The sequence below is a fragment of the Micropterus salmoides genome, unplaced genomic scaffold (assembly GCF_014851395.1).
Source record: "Micropterus salmoides isolate LMB-PRFRI ecotype aquatic unplaced genomic scaffold, ASM1485139v1 Ms_hic_scaffold_14, whole genome shotgun sequence".
In the NCBI taxonomy this organism is placed as follows: Eukaryota; Metazoa; Chordata; class Actinopteri; order Centrarchiformes; family Centrarchidae; genus Micropterus; species Micropterus salmoides.
The window spans coordinates 18,006,097-18,024,830 of record NW_024040485.1 but is presented as its reverse complement, the minus strand read 5'-3'; the positions used below and the strand labels follow the sequence as shown (position 1 = coordinate 18,024,830).

The window sequence follows — 18,734 nt, the reverse complement described above, 5'->3', positions numbered from 1 at the left end:
GAGATTAGATTTAGGCCTCGGACAATCTCACTAGGCGTACAATCAGTCACTGGGAATCAACACATCTCCAGTCATGTTACGTTTTGCAAAATTTTTATTTCTTTTAAAATGCACACAGAAGGACAAAGATTTGAGAAATGCCCACTTTCAGTTCTGTCGTTCCATCTCAGTGCCATCGTCTTTGTCCCATGGTTGTACGTTCACAGTTCCTCCACTGTCCTTCACTCAGTATTCACTCCAAGTTTTCCACTCCCACACTGTGATCTGCACTGCTGGATGGATTGCTTTTTCTCCAACTCACTCCCCTTCTCTCTGCACAAAGTTCCCTGCTGTGCACCAATCCCTTTCTCGCAGGTGATTGCTCAGGGAATATTGATTAAGGCAAAGATTTGCTGCTGAGAAGTCACTTTTCAAACTTCCCGTGACTTTAATGTGAAATAAAGTGAGCCGACTCCCTCGTCAGTGATAAACACCCTGTTACGGATGAAGCATACTTTTAAGAGAACGCTCTCCATACTCGCCTCTGTCTTCATCTCTTTGGCTTTCTGTCAGCCTAAACCGGTCTATCTCATGCTATTTCTCTTGCACACATACACCCACAAGTCAGCTTTCACACCTAATGTAATGTAGCACTACTTGTCAAGAGGGCACATATCTTTCACTCTCTCGCTAATTGCTGTGATTAAAGTGAAAAACAGCCTAATTAAGCTAACGGCGTAGGGGAAGAATACCATAAAGAACATCACCACATCAATGGTCATTGTTTAACTATTAGTGGAGCTCTAAATGTGCAATTAAAGCATCAACATGACCTTGAACTGTCACCTGAGCAATTTAGCATCTCATGTGAAACATGTGGTACTGTAGGATGTGAGGGTTGGGGTAAAACATTTTCTTTCAAAGGCCATGTCCATTCAAGGAAAATCCCACTTCAACACAATCCAACACAACTTGGGCCTTATATTTGCCCATAATTATAGACTAAAGACTATAATAAAGACTTTGATCAAGAAACAGGGCAAGAAACAAACATTCAGACCATTAGCCTTTAGGCTTTTTGGCTAACGTGGGGATTTTGTTTAACACCTGTAATATTGTTTGACTGCCTGTGTTTCTTGACAACTCTGACTTTTTAAACTATATTTCAAAATCTCAGCTGTTAACAATATTACAATGCTATTATTATTGCTGGATGGCAAAATCAGACCAAAGGTGTATAAAACTGGACCCTCCTTTTCAAGAGGCAAACACAAAGCTGAGACGTTAACGTAAAGATTACTTAACAGCCTCTGAAAATCTTGTTTTTGCTGACCTCCAGCAGTTTAACTTCTCAACTGTTGTGATGTACAGGTGTACGACCCCGTTGTTGGGTTTGTGTACAGGCACACCTGGAGAGAGGTAAAAACATATTTGAAACTTTCAACCAGGGAGGTCAGTGAAATGCTACTTTCCAGCCTGGTGTTCAAAGATCTCATTCATTTTCTCATTTTCATTTCCATCTACATCGTGCCAAACCATTTTTAGGAAAAAAGCAGACACTTTTACCACTTCTCTGTGACATCATTGCATACGCCCTCACGAATGGACCAAGTGAGGAGTGAAGCACTTTTAAATATCATAAACTTAAAAAGACAGAAAGTTAACTGTTTCATGAGTCTTATTGGCTTCTTCTCGGGTGGCACAGCTCCGGCACAGCAGCCTCTCTGCTAATATGCAGCTGGGTATTATCAATCAATTAGAGTCAATAAACAGTTATGAAGGAATGCTGAGACTTGGATACATCCTCATATCTTTCGACTCACTCCATTAACCATATCATTACTGTGCACCACACTTTCCAGTATGCGAAGTGCTTTAAAAGTCTGTGTCTGGCAACTGGAATTTATGAGACTACTGTGACTCCTTGTGTATTTGTATGTGTCTGTGTGTGCAAGTGTGTGTTTGAGACCCAGATAAGAGTTTCAATGGGAGGATAATTTCCACTAGTTTGTCAAAATATTGTCAGTTTCTTAGTGAGCCATTTTTTGCGGTTGCGTCTAATCCAAGTGATGGCTCGTTTATTAGTGGCTGATGGCTTTTAACACGTGCTGCCAGCCAGACCGGCAGTGACAAAATGCTGTTTATTTCCTTAGCCATTATGAAACCAAGCATTACACGTCACACTCACGCACAGTGCTGACAGTAGTGTTACTGGATAATAACCCTTCCTCTCCACTTTCTTGACTCACCATTAATGAAAGCAGAATAATCGCCCATTGAGTCACAGACCATAAAGTGATTGACTTGTTTTCCAAGGCGTTTATTGAGTGCATTTTAGTACAATAGTTTTCAGAAAGTTACAGTTTACAAACTCTTGACACGTACTCGTCACAATTTACAAGTGGTAGCTATACAGAAACAAAAAGAAAAAAAAAGGACCGTATTTAAACAATGTACCTGTGCACACAGAAATGTCTGTACACACAAATGTGCCCACTATGCACACACACACACACACACACACACACACACACACACACACACACACACACGTTCAGTCCTCACACACGCGCGAATAAACATGACATGTGCCGACTCATATTCAGCTCTACCATCCATTGTGTACCATAGAGGGAGGTTGTGATTGGTGTCCTGGAAAGGTCCCATTTCACCTGGTCTTCCTCCTTATTGGCAGCCCACAGCAGTTCCTCTGTGTTCACTGTGTGTGTGAGTGTGAACTTTAAGTGTTGTGTATATGCTGTTTTATACGTGTGTAAATCTTTAAGTCCACAGTCTGAAACAGAAGGGGAAAAAAGAGAAAGGAGTAGTTTAATAAGTTTAGTTTTGTAGGGTGTCAAGTCAGGTCATTTTCAGGTGAACACGGCTTCCACTGTTCTGACCTATAAATGACAGGCATGAAATCGGCTACTAAAAGGATTGTTGGTCACTTCTCCGACAGTTTACAGCACCGTGAAACATTTAACAAGCTCGGTTCTTGTGTTTTGTATCAGTGTGTGATGAATGGCCTCCATATGAAATGGCTTTCAGAGAGGGATGGCAAACCGCCTCTCCATTCATCACACTGGGGTGTCATTACAGTCAGATATTTAGAAAGACAAACAGAGCAAATGGAGGAAAAAAAAAAGAATTACACTGTTGCATAATGAATATATTCTATCATCTCATTCACGGGCTCTTGGGTTGAAAAGCAAATACATGAGACTGAGCTGAATAGAGGACTAATGTATTCAATTTGAATCACTGGCTTCAGCGAAAGGGATTTATGCCAATCTCAAGGAGCATGTGATTATATTTAGCAATACTTGGTAAATCAATGACTAGAAGAATTGAAGGGAAAAAGCTGATTGATTTTGCTCATGAGGCAAACCAGTATTTGAAAACAGTTTTTTTCCATTACTAATCCAAATAAATAAGCTATATATATAATGACAAAGATGTTGCCACATAAACCACACTGAACGATTAAACGGGCCGATTCACCTCAGTGAACTAACTTTCTGACCTTCCCTTCTTTATGCCATTTCTGCCCTGCATCTCCACCCTCATGTAAACAGACTCATCCCCCTCTTTCTATAACATATGCACACACACTGTTGGTTTTCTCCCCACTTTCTCTTCATTAAACATCAGGCTGGAAACCAGACGCGAGAATAGCATAATTGAGGGTTCATCAGTGTGTGTGTGTGTCTTTTTTTGAAGGTCCCATCAGTCTCCCTCCCTGTGGCTGATCAGATGCCTGTCAGACGGGGGTCCCAGCAGGTGTTTGCACCCCTGCCTGGGACCACTGAAGCATGGAGTCAACGATTTCTCTGGGCTGGGCCAGGCCCAGCCCAGCTCAACCCTAGCCCAGGACAGCTTGGTTACACCCAGGATAAACGAGCTGGAGATGCGCCAGCCAGTGGGAGTAGCCAGGGAGAAAGGGCGGGACAGCCAGAGGATGAGAAGGAGGAGGATGACTTGAGGGGGGTGAGTATACTTAATAATCTGCTAATGGGCCTGCCATCAATTTCTAATTTTGGATGTAAGGTGGTTAGAACCGTCGTCACTCATGTCTTTTCAAATCGGGCCAAAAGGCATTTCAGCAGGGTCACAGCTACTGCACAGAATTGATAGTACAATAGCTCATGATAATTGCCTGTGAGCTGAGAGAGTTTGCGACCACGGCTGTATGTCAAAGGAATATTGCCACAGGAACATTCAGGTCAGTTTGCTTTCAGTTAAAGGCCTGTGTTGTTAACATTATTTCATAACACTTGACAAAACTTGATTTATAGAATAGAAGAACAATTCCTCAGCCTGAAGCAGATGACCAGAAAGAAAGTATGATGAACAGCAAAACCACCACTCCTCATCACCAAGCTATCCTGAAATTGGTACCACTGTGACACCATTACATTGCTCAGACCAATCATAGCGCAACCATAAAGGACCAAGCCCAACTATAAAATAGGAATCATCCGTGTGCATCCTCAAATAATATTCCAGCCAGCCATGGCATCCCTTGGGCATAATGTAGACGTCTTGCAAACAGATACTTCCAAAGTGTACCTTTCCAAACACCAGTTCCAGCAGCTAAGAGTTATGGTGAGGTTTATATATGCGTGAAACTCTCTGTGGCACAACAGCATTTGTGCTCAACACGCCAACCCATATGGCAGCAGCGTATAGTGAGAGTGCATAGATTTACCCAGCAGCTTACAGTCTTCTATGGAAGCCTGTGCTACACTGTGAGCAGTGTGCCCATGTGGGCTGTTTAAGTCTGTGTGCTCATTGGAATGGCATCAGGCGTCTGTTGGCAAACCTCAGCCCAGATGTTCATATCCACTGTGTAGAGAAGTGATGCTGATTCACTCTGATTTCCAGTGCCTTGATTAGCTACTCTCCTACACATTTCAAACTTGCAGCAAAACTTGCCTTGCCAAGATATTTGTGGCACTCGTGAGAAAGACTCACTGGATTTGCCTGAAATAGAGTCTACCCGATATAGAACAATTTGATGTTAAGTTGTGTTTTTCCTGTGTGATCAGTGCGTACTTACTGTGGATTTGGGCTGGAGGGTTTGGAGTTCCCTTCCCCTCTGGATGGTGCTGAGCACTCCCAACACAAAAAACAACAGAACATAAAAAAACATATCTGTACAAGTAAGTGCTCACCAGCAAGAGACAGCATGTGTACACCCACATTAAACATGATCTCCAATAAATGGATATTTTTTCAATTATTTTAACTCCTACAGCAATTTTCATATAGATCTACAATACCAATTCTTTGCCCACAGTTCCTTTAACATTTTCCTCAGGTTAAGATTGAGTCAGGATTGTCCTTGTGCCCCTGGAACAGGGAGACGTTCAACCAAGTGTCCATTGTTCAGTTGTCCTTTGGGGAACCAGGGCTCCATAGAAATCTACACATTGCATGTGTCTATCACAATCTAGTCAACAAACAGGTCTTTGCCAAAAATGCAAGCAGAGAGTTCTGTACATACATATCCATACATATCACCTTCAATATGAAGGTTTATTATGAAAGATATAATCATATTTAGCAAGAGATAAACATATTTATATTCTCTGAATCTGGGTGGGCTGGTTAAGTCCTTTGGCAAGGCCTTTCACCCAGGACTCCACAGGTAGTGGTAAAGTTAAAATACGAGTGGGCGGCATCTTGCTATAGTGTAAAACAAACAAACAGATGGTAAAAGACAAAAAAATATAACTAGCTCTGAACTTTCACCAGTCCATTTACAATACATTTTTCAAATTCTTCAAACAAGCAAAAGATGATGTGAAAAGTTGAAAATGGTGCTCCACTGTACATCCCTGTATGATTCTCCCTCTAATTATTTCTACTGGTAATTGCTTTTTGTTCTGGGACTTATTTATGGCCATGTCAAGGCATCTTCATTGCATACATTGACGATGGTAAAATCACAGGTCACATGTTGTTTCTAAATGTATCACACTCCAGTTTACAATTTTAACATCTTCTAGTCCAGATAATATAGAAGTACAATATCACTCAATATACCATACAGTCTGAAATTGTGACAGATTCCCTGTGTCGATGTCTGATTGTTGGAGTTATTTTGGTTTACAATGACATTAATGGCAGTCTATGATCACAGCAACTGATGCCTGTCTTCCTTTTGTGGATAAATGGAGGAACAGTATCAAGTCTGGACCCTGAACTCCTGGCATGGATTGCATGAAGTGTGATAGCTGTTAACCATGTGGTAGTGTAGACCCTGGTCTCCTGTTGTCATGGTAGTGGATTAGATTAAGACAATAGTCTCGACTCTGGCGCGCTCCGATGGATCGGGGGTCATTCGAGGACTGCCATTGTTGTTGGTCCCGCGAATGCTGCCCGCTCCATGGCACAGCGCCCCCTGTAGTCATGCCATAGTCGTGGGTGACTGGCTCATCTGCACCCTCATGGACTGGATGTTACTGAGGATCTTCTTCTGGTGGCCTGCAGGGTCACTCCTATTCTCAGCAAGTCCCTGGAGAGAAAGAGGCAGAAAGAAAGAAAATTGAAGAGCTTGAACATATTTTCAAGCAATAGATGAAAGAATTTCCATCGTATTGAAGATGGAATGGAACATTTGAGTATGAAGCGATTATACTAGCAATCATTTTCTGGTGCATCTACAGGCCAAACATAACTACATATGAAAGCACAATTTCAGGATGGAAAGCTAGTGGCACAAACACAACCAACACAAATTTACAAAATTTATTCTATCACTTGAGAGAAGACTTACTAATGCATGTTGCTTTGCATTGCAAAGAGACTGCATAAATGCCACCAAGCCCCAGGCATACATTTGTAATAAAGAAATGTTACATTTTTACATACAAATTTGTAGACCAAGCAACATTGTTAATTAAAATAAATGAAGTACAATATTTATGTCTATTTGTAACACAAATGCTATTAGAAAGCTGTCATGACCCATGCTTTGAAATATTCCATATAAACAGCAGCGAAAAATATGCCTCTTAAAGTTGTGTATTTAAAGGATTTACATCCTCATAGAAAGTCCTTAATTATTAAATACTAGTCATTATCCTTGAAGAGCACAGATGGACATATTCTTACCACAATGACTATGTTATTTTCTGATGTATATTTTTTGCATTTTACAGGCTTTACTTTGATGCAGTCATTCAAAGACTTGAGTCACTGGGTGCATTCATGCTAGAAATACATGCACTTGACGTTGAGTCATTTAATACGTGTGCCCATCAAGTGGCATATGGGTACTCTGGAACCCTTCATTTGCACATGAGCAGGTGAACTCACTCTGAGGTCATTTGAGCCACCAGCTGCAGGGAGGTAAAGCCTGAGTTGAGGAAGTTGTCTCTGTACTGGCTCATCTTGATGGCAGCGAGCCAGTCCTCTACTGAGCTGAAAGTGTTGAAGTCAGGTATGGATCTGTCCAACAGTGGCTGAGAAGGCCTGGAGTAGGAACAAAAAAGTAGGTGGAGGTGTTGGTGTTACACTGGATCTCTCTCTCTCAAAATGTTTTTAAAGAGCAAAAGTGTAAAAAGGTTCTCTGGTACAACTCCTTGGCTAAAACTGCAACTAGCAAACACCTTCGTGTTACCCCCCATTACCTGACTGATACTATCCCTACAATGAAGCATCTTATGATGATGCTTCCCAGTGTCAGATATTGGCAAATTGGTCACAATTAACGAAACAGTGCACTGAGTTAAATACAGGAGGGACCTTGAAGAAAAACAAGCTCCTTTGCACAAACTCAAACTCACACAGGGCCAAATGTTCACCTTTCAACATGGCAGCAACCCAAAGCACACAGGCAAAACAAGTGGCTTCAGGACATGTCTCTGAATGACAGTGGCCCAGCCAAGGCCTGGAGATTGGAATGGAAAATGTGTGGCGAAACCTGAAGCTTGCAGTTCACAGACAGTCCACATCCAATTTGGCAGAGCTTGAGAGGATCTTATGGAAAGGGTGGAAGACATTGTCCAAAACAAGGTGTGCAGAACTGGCAAAATCCAATCCAAATTCCAAAAGAATCAAGGCCAGTGGTGCCTCTACAAAATAACGAATATACATTGTGAATGTGTATGTAAATTACATGTTTCTGTATGTTTTCATTTTTCTAAAAACTTGTCTTTGCTCCATCATTTGGGGTACATGGAGTAAAAATATTTATAACACCAAACAATTCGGAAAAAGTGAACTTTCTAAAGCCAATGTAGGGCTGTGCATCGAGAGAAATATAAGCAGCCGGGGGGGGGGGGGGATCCTGGGGAGGAAAAGTTCATGTTTGATGCAATCAGCAGTAATAAATTCATGTTTATTTTATAAGGGATAAAAAGTAAACATGTGCAAGCTGGGTTAGTTTTGCAGACAGCATGTGTAATAAAACAGATGAAAAGCATATTTGCGTGCACTTAATGTCCACCTCAGGGTGAATGTGCGTGTTATGTGTTTATACTCACACTGCAGGGATGTTGGCTACAGCTTTGAGGCTGGTGGGGTTACGGATCATCTTGTCCAGGGTGCTGACGATGTCGTTGAAGCGGGGTCGTACGTTGCGGTCCTTCTGCCAGCAGTCCAGCATCAACTGGTGCAGGGCACTGGGGCAGTCCATAGGTGGTGGAAGACGGTAGTCCTGCTCAATGGCATTAATCACCTGAGGGGAGAAGGGGTGGGGAGGGGAAGCTTGGGTTGTTATATATACCGAGATAACTGATAATTCAATATTATATACCACACTGATGTCACACACAAATTACCACTACTACAACTTGTTTTTCTGCCAGCTGGCTGGTTGTCAATAATATACCTCCTTTTTTTGTAATAATATACCTACTAATTTGGCTGAGTTTTCAGTGACTGATGACATTAAGCATATCCACTATGTAATCCTGACATGCTCATCCCTGCCTCTACAACATCCCTACCTCTACAACATCCCTACCAGCACCCCACCCCTGCCCAACAGATACACTCCCTCTGGTCACTCAAGAGACAGTTAGCATTCAGACTGATGTGCCCTTCCTCTTGACTCTAGCCAATCACGTGTCACTGCTGGAGGACAGAAGAAGGGAAGAGATGGAAAGTAGGGCAGAGGCAGTGTCACTGTAGAAAGAAGCCACTAGGGAATGGGCAGACTGCATATAATCAACACTGTGACACATGTCTCTTAAAGGCTGCACAGGCTATCCTTGCCTTGTTAGAGAGAAGCTATGACTAAGAGCTTCAGGGAAGTCAGAGTTAGAGTCAAGTGTTTTGTAAGAGTTGAATGAAGTTCAATCAGAACTTGGGGCAGATTTGGAGACTTAGGCAGAAGTGGAGTATCTATAATTCATTGATCACTGCTAACACGATGTTTATTAGTAATTTGTGATTGTAACAAATATACAAACAATGAAGTCAAATTAATATATCATATCAAAGTAAAACCTGCGTAATCAGCTATGAAGCCACTTCTTAGACACTACAAAGACTAAGGACTACCCAGATTGCAGCATTGCACATTGATGGACCTAGATCTCACCCATATCATTACTATCTGTAGATGTAATCTTTTCTTAAAAATGCATAGTTGCGAGATAAGGGTCTGATATGAAGTCAAGTGTAAAAGATACTATCATTAAAAATTAGAGGCTGCTCTGTAGGTTGCCAAATCTACCCCGGAGTTGAGTGCAACTCAGCAAAATCTTGACAAATGGTGCATATGGAGAAGTGGATGTGTGTGTGTGTGTGTGTGTGTGTGTGTGTATGTGTGTGTTTTTAAGTGTGTATGTGTGTGTGGACTGAGCAGCCGGACATGCTGAGTGGTGCCAGTCCTCTTCTCTGCATTAGTCCCACCAGGCAGTGTTTGCTGCTGGCCTACTGAGGCAACATCTGCTGGGTTGGACGGTCCTCGTGGAGCGGGGTCCATAGAGGCCTGATGGCTGGCTAGTTGTCTCACTAAAGGAGCTTAGGGAGAGAGACCTCATAGTATGGGACTATATCCAATGGATGTGTGTGTTTGTGTTGGTGCCTGTGTGTTTGTGGGAGTCTGTGTGTGTGTGTGTGTGTGTGTGTGTGGACGCTATCCAAACGGACATGGGGAACAAAGCAGAGCTCTCAGCAATCATTCATTGCTCTCAAAAGCCAGGCCAGGAAGGAAAGGGGATAGTGTGAGACTGTCTCCATAATAAGTCTGCTTTCAAAGTCAGAGTCAAGGACATCATCTTCAGTGATGATGCTCTGAGATGGGAACTGATAAGAAAATGTGTGATTTATTACAGCTTCCTCTCTTATGAGTCATCCTCGATTGTGTATCTATGGGATGAAAAGACAGTATAACCACATCTGTACGGAAATAGCCATCCTATTAATGAAGCAATTTCATTCAAACTTGTTTTTTTTACTGCATGGAAGTTGAAAAAAGTGATAACACTCAACTTAAATGTTCCTTTTTATGCTCTTTATTAAAGATCCCATGAAATGGACAATTGAACTTCCTAGAAATGTGCTACTTCCTAAAAAAAAAAAGGGAGCTTCTTCAGGTTTGAGGCCATGCTGCACCAGTGGGTGTAACTTAAAAGTCAACATAATTACACCTTTAAGTTTGTCCTATCAAATAAAACTGTCTTTCTCCCCATAACCGGCAGCCCATTTATCTCTCAGTGTATAATGTCCCGCCCTAACATCATGTTTCAAAAGGAAATGTATCACATTAAGAAAGTAATGATATAATTCCATGGGCCTTTAAATGTTTACAAATAAACACTTACATCCTGGTTGGACATGTCCCAGTAAGGCCTTTCTCCAAATGACATCACTTCCCACATGACGATGCCATAGCTCCAAACGTCACTGGCCGAGGTGAACTTTCTGTAAGCGATGGCTCTGGTGCTGTCCACCTCACCGGGATCTTCCCACCCTGAGGAAAGGAGAAAGTAAGTAAAAAATTTATATTTTGTAACACAGCCATTACCATCCCTCAACCTCTTTGATGCACTGGGTGGATGAGGGAATAAAGAGGTAGAAGGATGGTCCCTCGACCTCTTTATTTCCCCATCCACCCAGTGTATCAGTCCTTCAGCAGGCAAAACATACACAAGATTCTGCCGGCTCCCGACATTGTTCATCCTTCACACATCGACCAATATCACATTCTGCATCTCCTCTCCCACAGCCCTGTTTGAATAAAGGAAGATAGGCCCTGGCTTCAGCTCATAAGTCGAGCGTGTCTGCCTGTAATTGGGCTACCTGGGCCTCAGGCATGCCACGCGCCCTGTTGACTGAAATTGACTGAAATTGACAGCTGCTTGTTTAAAATTCCACACACATCTTCACACTCACACACACACACACACACACACACACACACACACACATACAGACACAGTTGGGAACATATGCACAGGCATAGATGATTGTACGTGCACACCCACACACACAAACAGGCATACACATAAATCCCTGTTTTTGCCACCCAGCCCCACAGCACCTCCCCTTATAAATGAGTTGAGCTCGCCACCAGTTTAATAATGCCAATTAGCTGAACCTGAGCATTTGCAGATAAGCCGCTGTTGAAATAAACCCAAACCCAGAGAGCAACCTACACAGACCACCCTGCTCTCTGAGAGCAGGAGGGCGGGTAAAGGGAGGAGAATGAGACACAGAAAGTGTTTTTTCTCTGGTGTTTTCATACTACAGGATGATGTTTGAAATGCTGGACAAGAATAATCATAAACACATTTACTTATGTGTTTTCCTGTTTGTGTACACACTTATCTAGGTGTTAGTGGTCAGGTCAGTGGTGTGTGGCATTGCAGAGGTGGAGAGGCTGAACTCATTAATGAGCACCTCTTTAGGGTTTGACCTTTGAGGAGTTGCTGGTCCTGAAAAGAGATTTAGCATCTGACCCTGCATGGAGACTGCAGTCAGTACACAGTGCAAGATGCAAAGGCTACACTGAGCACACCAGCCAGCGGAGAAGAAGACATGAAAAAGGGACTGGGCAATGACGCAATGTGTGTTTGTGTGAACGGGTGACAGACATAGAAAATGAGAGAACAAGAAAGAAAATACAGAGAGGAAGAGATCAATAGTTGAATAAAGGCTATCTAAGCCCCAGCGACTTCAATGCTTTTCTCATATCTCCGACTAGTTCATATCTGAATTGTTTCATCTATACTGAGACCCCAGGACACATTCTCTTGCACTTTCTTTTTGTCTGAGGGCAAATGGAGTTACGCAGATACAAGCCAAATATCTTCTCTACAGAAATATAAAAAGGCCAATTCCCTTCTTCTTCATCTGTCACTTTGTCAGGGGCAATGCTTCAAGTCAATTATTTTGTTTGGATGAACATACATAAGATGAAAAATGAAGAAATAAACGTAGAATAACATGAAAAAAAATAGCTGCTCCAAGCAAAACGCTGTCTATTACAGCCCCTGTTTATCATTACTCGCTTCCTCGCTTCCTCCCTTCCTCACTCTGTACATCTGGTCTCATGCCCCAGGACCCTGTTGGGATATGAGCTGAGTGTCGCTGGAATGGCCTGAGCAAAGACACAGGTTTCACAAGAATCTCCCTGCGCGCTGCCAATGAGACAGACTTTAGTAATAACATTTCCAAGGCGAGTGAGTCAGAGGCAGCTATGCAAACCTTTAGTAATTACTGCTGTGGGCCAGTGATAGCTCTGCCAAAATCCTGCTTTAATAACATGAAGTGCTGAACAGCTCATGCACACAGGGAAGAAAGCAAAAACATAATAAAAAGCACTGGAGCTTTTTTTTCAGTAAAAAGAGCGTTAATACCAAGGGGAATGTGTTGGGGGTGCGGGCATAGTAGAAGTGATGATGGGAATTAAAACAGACCTAATGTCAACACAAAAGCAAGAGTGCTTTGTGAAGCCTCGAAGCATGGGTAGACCTCTTTGGATATGGTATATTGTGCTGGCCACTGAAAAGGAGACAAGCTGTTTTCTGTTTGCCTTGTAGTGAAATATTGCCCCTAAAACAGAATTCACACACTCCTGTTAACTCGGAAAGTTAACACAGAATTTGTGCAGATGAGCTAGACTGTAGCACAGACCCTGCTGCTGTAGAACTTCTAGGCCTTGAGAGGAGTAATTTGTAATGATATCAAGTGATACTTTGCAAAACTCCCTTGATAATAAATAAAGTGGGTGACATACAGTTCCTGATTTTAAGAGATACTGGATGGGTCTGTTCTCTGGATGATAAATGTTGGCACTACGAGGAAAAAGTGAATGGTCATGAGGGCGCGAAAACCTGAAATAAATGTGCCACAAAGATACCTTACCATATGCTGTCAAAAAAAAACTTTGCCCATTTTCCACACTCGTTGTTTTACATTAGCTTTTTTTTATTATTTCTAAATTGTCGAAATTCCCACATCTAAATCCAGCTATGTTTGCGTGCAGAATTCCCATCCAGAACACCTAGAGCAGAGACACAGGAATGTGCTGTCACCCTTATGCCACCAGAATGAGATTACAGTACGTGACTGGTTCCACTTGGTTGTGACCACCTGTGACAGGCTGCGACCGGTTGTGACAGCTAGTGATATGTCTGGAGTACGACTGCAAACGGAGATGTTCCGGGACTGTCAGGTTAAGAGGTATCGCAGTGAGACGAGTGTGTTCCTTTGACAGCCAGGTCTGAAAGATGAAGGATAAACATGTGGTGGCCAGGTAATGTGTGTGTATTTGCTGGTGTCTGTTATGGTCCCTTGGCCCAGTAAACTGTGCGTAGACAATGATACACATAGCAAGCATATAAAACAACTGTCATGTATTTGCAGTGGCTTGAGCTATGCATCCACCAATGTGCCAGACACCTTCGTGTAGACTGTCACTGACATGCTGCTGCAAAATGAAGTAATATCTGGAGCAAATATACCTGTCATAGTGTAATAACAGTCGCCACTAACATGCAGCAATGTCCCAGATAAACTGTGAGTGAAAAAGAAGAGTTCATTGTTGTAAGGTTTTGTTTTCACTCAGCTTTTTCACTTCACAGAAGCTATTTAGAGATTCCAAATAAACTTTTTCCTTTATCTGGAAGACAAATATGTAGATCTCCCTCTCCCTGTATTTTTTTCCCCTCAGCCATTCCCTCTCCTCTTTTACTTTACCCTCCAACTTCAGTAATCCATTTCCAAACAATGCACACTCAAATGGACTTGAGCACATTTACTTAGGCTGGGAAGAGTGTTCCATCAACATCCTTTTAATGAAATCTTGAGAGCAACGATCTGCCCTGGACGTCTGCCCAAATAGAATGTGAAAGAGAGTGAGAGAGATGGAGAGAGGCCAAGAGAGGAAAAGTGACATGGAGAGATGGGAAGAAAAATATAAAAAGAAAAAATAGGGAGGGGGTTGGTGACAGAGATGGTTTCTCAGACACCCATGGGAATGTCTTGTGGAAAGAAAGACAGGTCTTATATATGAGTATATGTAATGGAGTCATGCAAAAGTTGAGGGAAGCATTTGTCAAAGTTTTACGTTGTCCTCCAAAGATCCTAAACAGTCACACATTATAGGTTGGGAACTTTTTCTGTTTTAGAGTTGATTAACAAATTAATTCTAAAAATGTCTCTATACTGCGTGGGAAGATAACAGCCGGGGATGAAAATATACCGTTCACCCAGAAAAGCCCCCAGAATTGCAAACAATGTTTGAACACATTATTAAAATACCTAAAATCCAACTGCATCCAAATAATCAAATAATCTAATGAAGTAATTAAGCTACAGGAGACTCAACATAGTAAATTTGTAACTTAATTTGTCACATGTCTCCTGTGTCATTAAAAACTGTTCAGGACTTTCATAACTGTTTCAATACTCTCATTTTCTAACTATGACTATTATCAGTTATTACCTAATTAAACTTGAGAGAATGGCGACTTGCTAACCTCTAGGTAGTGTTGCAAAGTGACTGTCCATTTGCCTAGATTTCACCATAAGCAATACAAAATATTATCCTTTAAAAGGATTATGTAAACCATATTTGAGTGTATGCAGGTAAACAAGATTTAGTGAAGGACACAACAGTTCCATTGTTGTCAGCACCAAGGGAGCATTTGCAGACATTATTTTGTTTCCACCGAAAAAATTAGACAACAAGTACATCACATAAATTTTACTATTATAGCATTAGGCAGACAATGATTGTTGGCAAGGCTAACTGATCTCCATCTTGATGCCTCAAATACACATATGTATTTCGGAACACAGGCCTTGTTATACTATTCATTGGCTTATTTTAAATCGATCTGGTGCAGCTCCTTCAGACGTTTTAGGTTGTTAAAGCTTCTCTGACCTAAACTTAGTTTAAGGCTGTAAGACTTTTTTTATATCCTTCACGGCTGTACGCCTACAGTGCCACACAGGGGTGAAGGCGCCATAGCAACCTAACCATGTGGATTTATATGTGTTCGCTTGAGGTTGTCTGCCATATTTCTGTGTCTTTATTTCATTTGCATATAATACAAATAGCCATATACACCATCTAGGCACTTCTCTCAGAAAAGCCAGACCCACCTATGGTGATGTTTTGCTCAGCACACAATTTGGTTAAGAAAAAAATAACTAATAACTATGTTACTTTTAGCTTAAAGCATTCTCTGTGTCTTTTTATTATTTACTCCATTAATTATCGCCCTTCCCAGCATCATTAGCACCTACCTGTGTTTCACTAAACAGAAATTCCCTCTCCCTCAGGGAAACCTCACCAGTAGACCTCAACATCTCTGGCATCAAATTAAATCTAGCAAGTAGCTATCAAATCTTACTTGTACTATTTCATGTTAATATTAGACAGTTACCTTGGCCACATGATTCCTTCACAGAATATGGAAAATAGGCAATTACATCTACAGACAGTCTTATCAAACTGGGGCACAACCTGAATATGCCTGATTTCCTATAATGCTGAGGCTAATATTGTTCCTCATGTTGTTAAAGCTACTGGGAAGGTACTTATAAAGGCCCCTTTAATGACATATAACAGTATGAAAAAAGCAATGTTTATGTCAGAGCTTTTATTTTGATGATTTTAAAATCGGAAGTTCTTATTTTTGAAGTCACTGCTGTGGTTAATCAACAAATTAAATCTCACCTTTTGTGACACTGCAATCACCAAAGGGGGCTGCGGTGTTTTCATGAAGTCAGGCTCAGCAACAGAGAAGGTATCTCTTTCACTGATCTAGTTGTACACAAACCACTTCATTGTGAATCTTGCTCAGATGCAAATGCAGTCCAACAGCCACAGATGGTGAATCAATGCCCACCTTATACTGACTTTGGGAAACATGACAGATGGATTGGATGGTTGCTCCCTCTTTGATGCAGGGACCAGGTATGGATCATGTTACTTTCTTTCATGTTTTTTTTTGCTGCTGCATTTACCACAAGACTGAGCAAATTAAACTCTACAATCTGAATAAAATCAGCCTGGAAACACCTTAATTAGTTTCAAATACAAAACCAAGAGATAAAAAAACAAACCAGGGTAGGGAAAGATGTTTAGGATTTTGCAATTTGCAATTATGAATGAGCGTGACTGGGGTTCAAATCCCAGTAGCAGCGCCTCCAGCTTGGCACAACACTTAGGTGGGAAGCCAGTTGGGGATCATGCCTGGTCACAGCAGTAGTGACTCATATTTATTGGGGTTGGGGGAGTGGAGGACCTGTGCAGGAAAGCATGAAATTCTCTACATGCTCTCCCAGAGAGCTAATGCCTGGCATGTGTTATATACATATACACATATACGCTTCATAGGCTAAAAAGTTGGAAATGGCCAGGTATTGTGGCAAAAGCAAATCAATCTACAAAAAAAATAATCTACAAGAAAGTCCCTTTGTTAGCTTTTAGTATGGTCCATATGGACATGTTCCGATTTCACTTCTTGTTTACTCACTTTAGACTTTGTCCCTTTAACTTGCAGTGCATAAATATTTCACTACAAGTTGAATAGACAAACGAAAAAAGTGCAGGGCCTGACGCCAGATAGAGGGAGAAAGGATGCAAATAGAAAATAGACAAATGACAGAAACAACAGCGGGGTCCACATAGTGTGAGCACTGGAGCGGAGCTCAGAGAATGTCACTCAGGTCACAGGGATTTGACAGATGAGCTTTGTTACTGGCTCTGTGTGACCTCGCCTTTCAACCTCTCTCAGCCTCACTGACACAAACAAACACACACAGCACACAAAGGGATGTGCACAGACCTTTGGAGGGGCTGTTGCTCTAACTTCAAAAAAGGGCAACTCCCCCAAACCTGATTTTAGGTGTCACTCATCAGTTTCTACCTGAAGTGTGTAAAATATGGTCATTTAACCACAAATCAATATAAGGAATTAAAATTGATGGGAAAAAACTGCACTGTGTGTAAGTTAACACATTATTGCATTATTGCATCTATCAATTTGATTCAAAATGGAACTTGATTTAATTACCATGTAAAACATTTAAATTTTGAGGAAACATTGAGACCAAAAAAATCAGAAATATTTAAATTTAAAACATAAAATCCTTGAACTTAGATGATAATGAGTTGATGTTATATGGAAAAGTAAAAATTTAAAAGTAGATATTGCTCATTTGAGCCATTGCAAATTAAATATAGGCTACTTTACAAAACTAATATAATATAATAATATAAAGACAGTGCCAGGCAAAATCCTTTCACTCTTTTCAATCCAATTCCTTTTTATTTGTATACAACTTTAACAAAACAAACTGCTATGCAAATTAATAGACAGCATTTTCCAAAATTGCCTGGGCACAGAATTTGAAAATGTCCAACAGGATTTCAGGAACATATTTCTGGCCTTATCATCCCATATTTCATTGTAGCTATTATAAATATTTTACTTGATGACCAGGCTCTCCAACGCTGTCTGAACTGGTGCTTTTGGGGTTAGCCCCCCTATAGAAAAGCACTCTCTTTAACATTATGTTTAACATTATGTTCACGGCAGCAGTAGTTGCGTTTGGTTGCTTCGTCTTTTAACGTGGTTTTCTACCAACCTGTCATTTTTTTTTAACCAACCTGTCATGTGAATAGTGCATTTTTCTATTTTATCTTTAACTACGTTGAGTCATCATGGATGTAATGAGTGCTAACATCTATTGTATGTTAAATGTTCTTATGTCATCTATTTATTATTTGGTTTATGATGTGTAGTGACAAATCAAATTGCCCCTCGGGGACAATAAAGGCTATCAAATCAAATCAAAGATGAAACTCATTCACAACACTATGCACATACGATATACTGATTTATCAATGATTGAAATATTAGTTTTAAGTTAGTTATTAGCCTTCTTCCAATGAAAAAAAAATGAAAATATGCTATTTGACATCAAATTAATTATGTAGAAAATGGTTGCTTGACATTTCTATCATAACGCTTCACGTGCTGCACTCCCCTTTCCTCCCTCAGCTCTTTCTCGCTCTAGATTAGTCTGCCTATATGTTAGCTAGTTAGCTAGCAAGCTAGCTACAAATGGGATCATGTGATAATATACAGTATACAGTAAACATTGTGTGACAGGCAAGACAATGACAGCCTTTTCACATCATCAGCTGAGGCACAAGCAGAAATTCCTGACCCATGCTTGCCCTCCTCACTATGGCCCTGTAGGCATGGACCCTCGATACAAAGGGCAACACCACTTGTCTAAGCTGTTATAGACTTAACATGCTATACTCACACGGC

The 18,734-nt window shown here is 41.1% G+C and overlaps 1 protein-coding gene and 1 long non-coding RNA gene across 2 annotated transcripts in view; one reads left to right on the top strand and one right to left on the bottom strand.

Moving 5' to 3' along the window:
• Positions 1–2,278: 2,278 nt before the first annotated feature.
• LOC119902161 (ephrin type-B receptor 1-B-like) overlaps positions 2,279–18,734 on the bottom strand; it is a 154,866-nt gene continuing 138,410 nt past the window's right edge. Inside the window, 7 exon segments of the mRNA XM_038718146.1 lie at positions 2,279–2,773; positions 5,039–6,471; positions 6,474–6,499; positions 7,303–7,458; positions 8,472–8,665; positions 10,761–10,873; positions 10,876–10,909. Coding sequence (XP_038574074.1) covers positions 6,392–6,471; positions 6,474–6,499; positions 7,303–7,458; positions 8,472–8,665; positions 10,761–10,873; positions 10,876–10,909 — 603 coding nt within the window. The 3' untranslated portion in view covers positions 2,279–2,773; positions 5,039–6,391.
• LOC119902164 overlaps positions 3,835–18,734 on the top strand; it is a 36,352-nt gene continuing 21,452 nt past the window's right edge. Inside the window, exon 1 of the long non-coding RNA XR_005444304.1 lies at positions 3,835–3,966. This is a non-coding gene — a long non-coding RNA (uncharacterized LOC119902164). The remainder of the gene's footprint in view (positions 3,967–18,734) is intronic.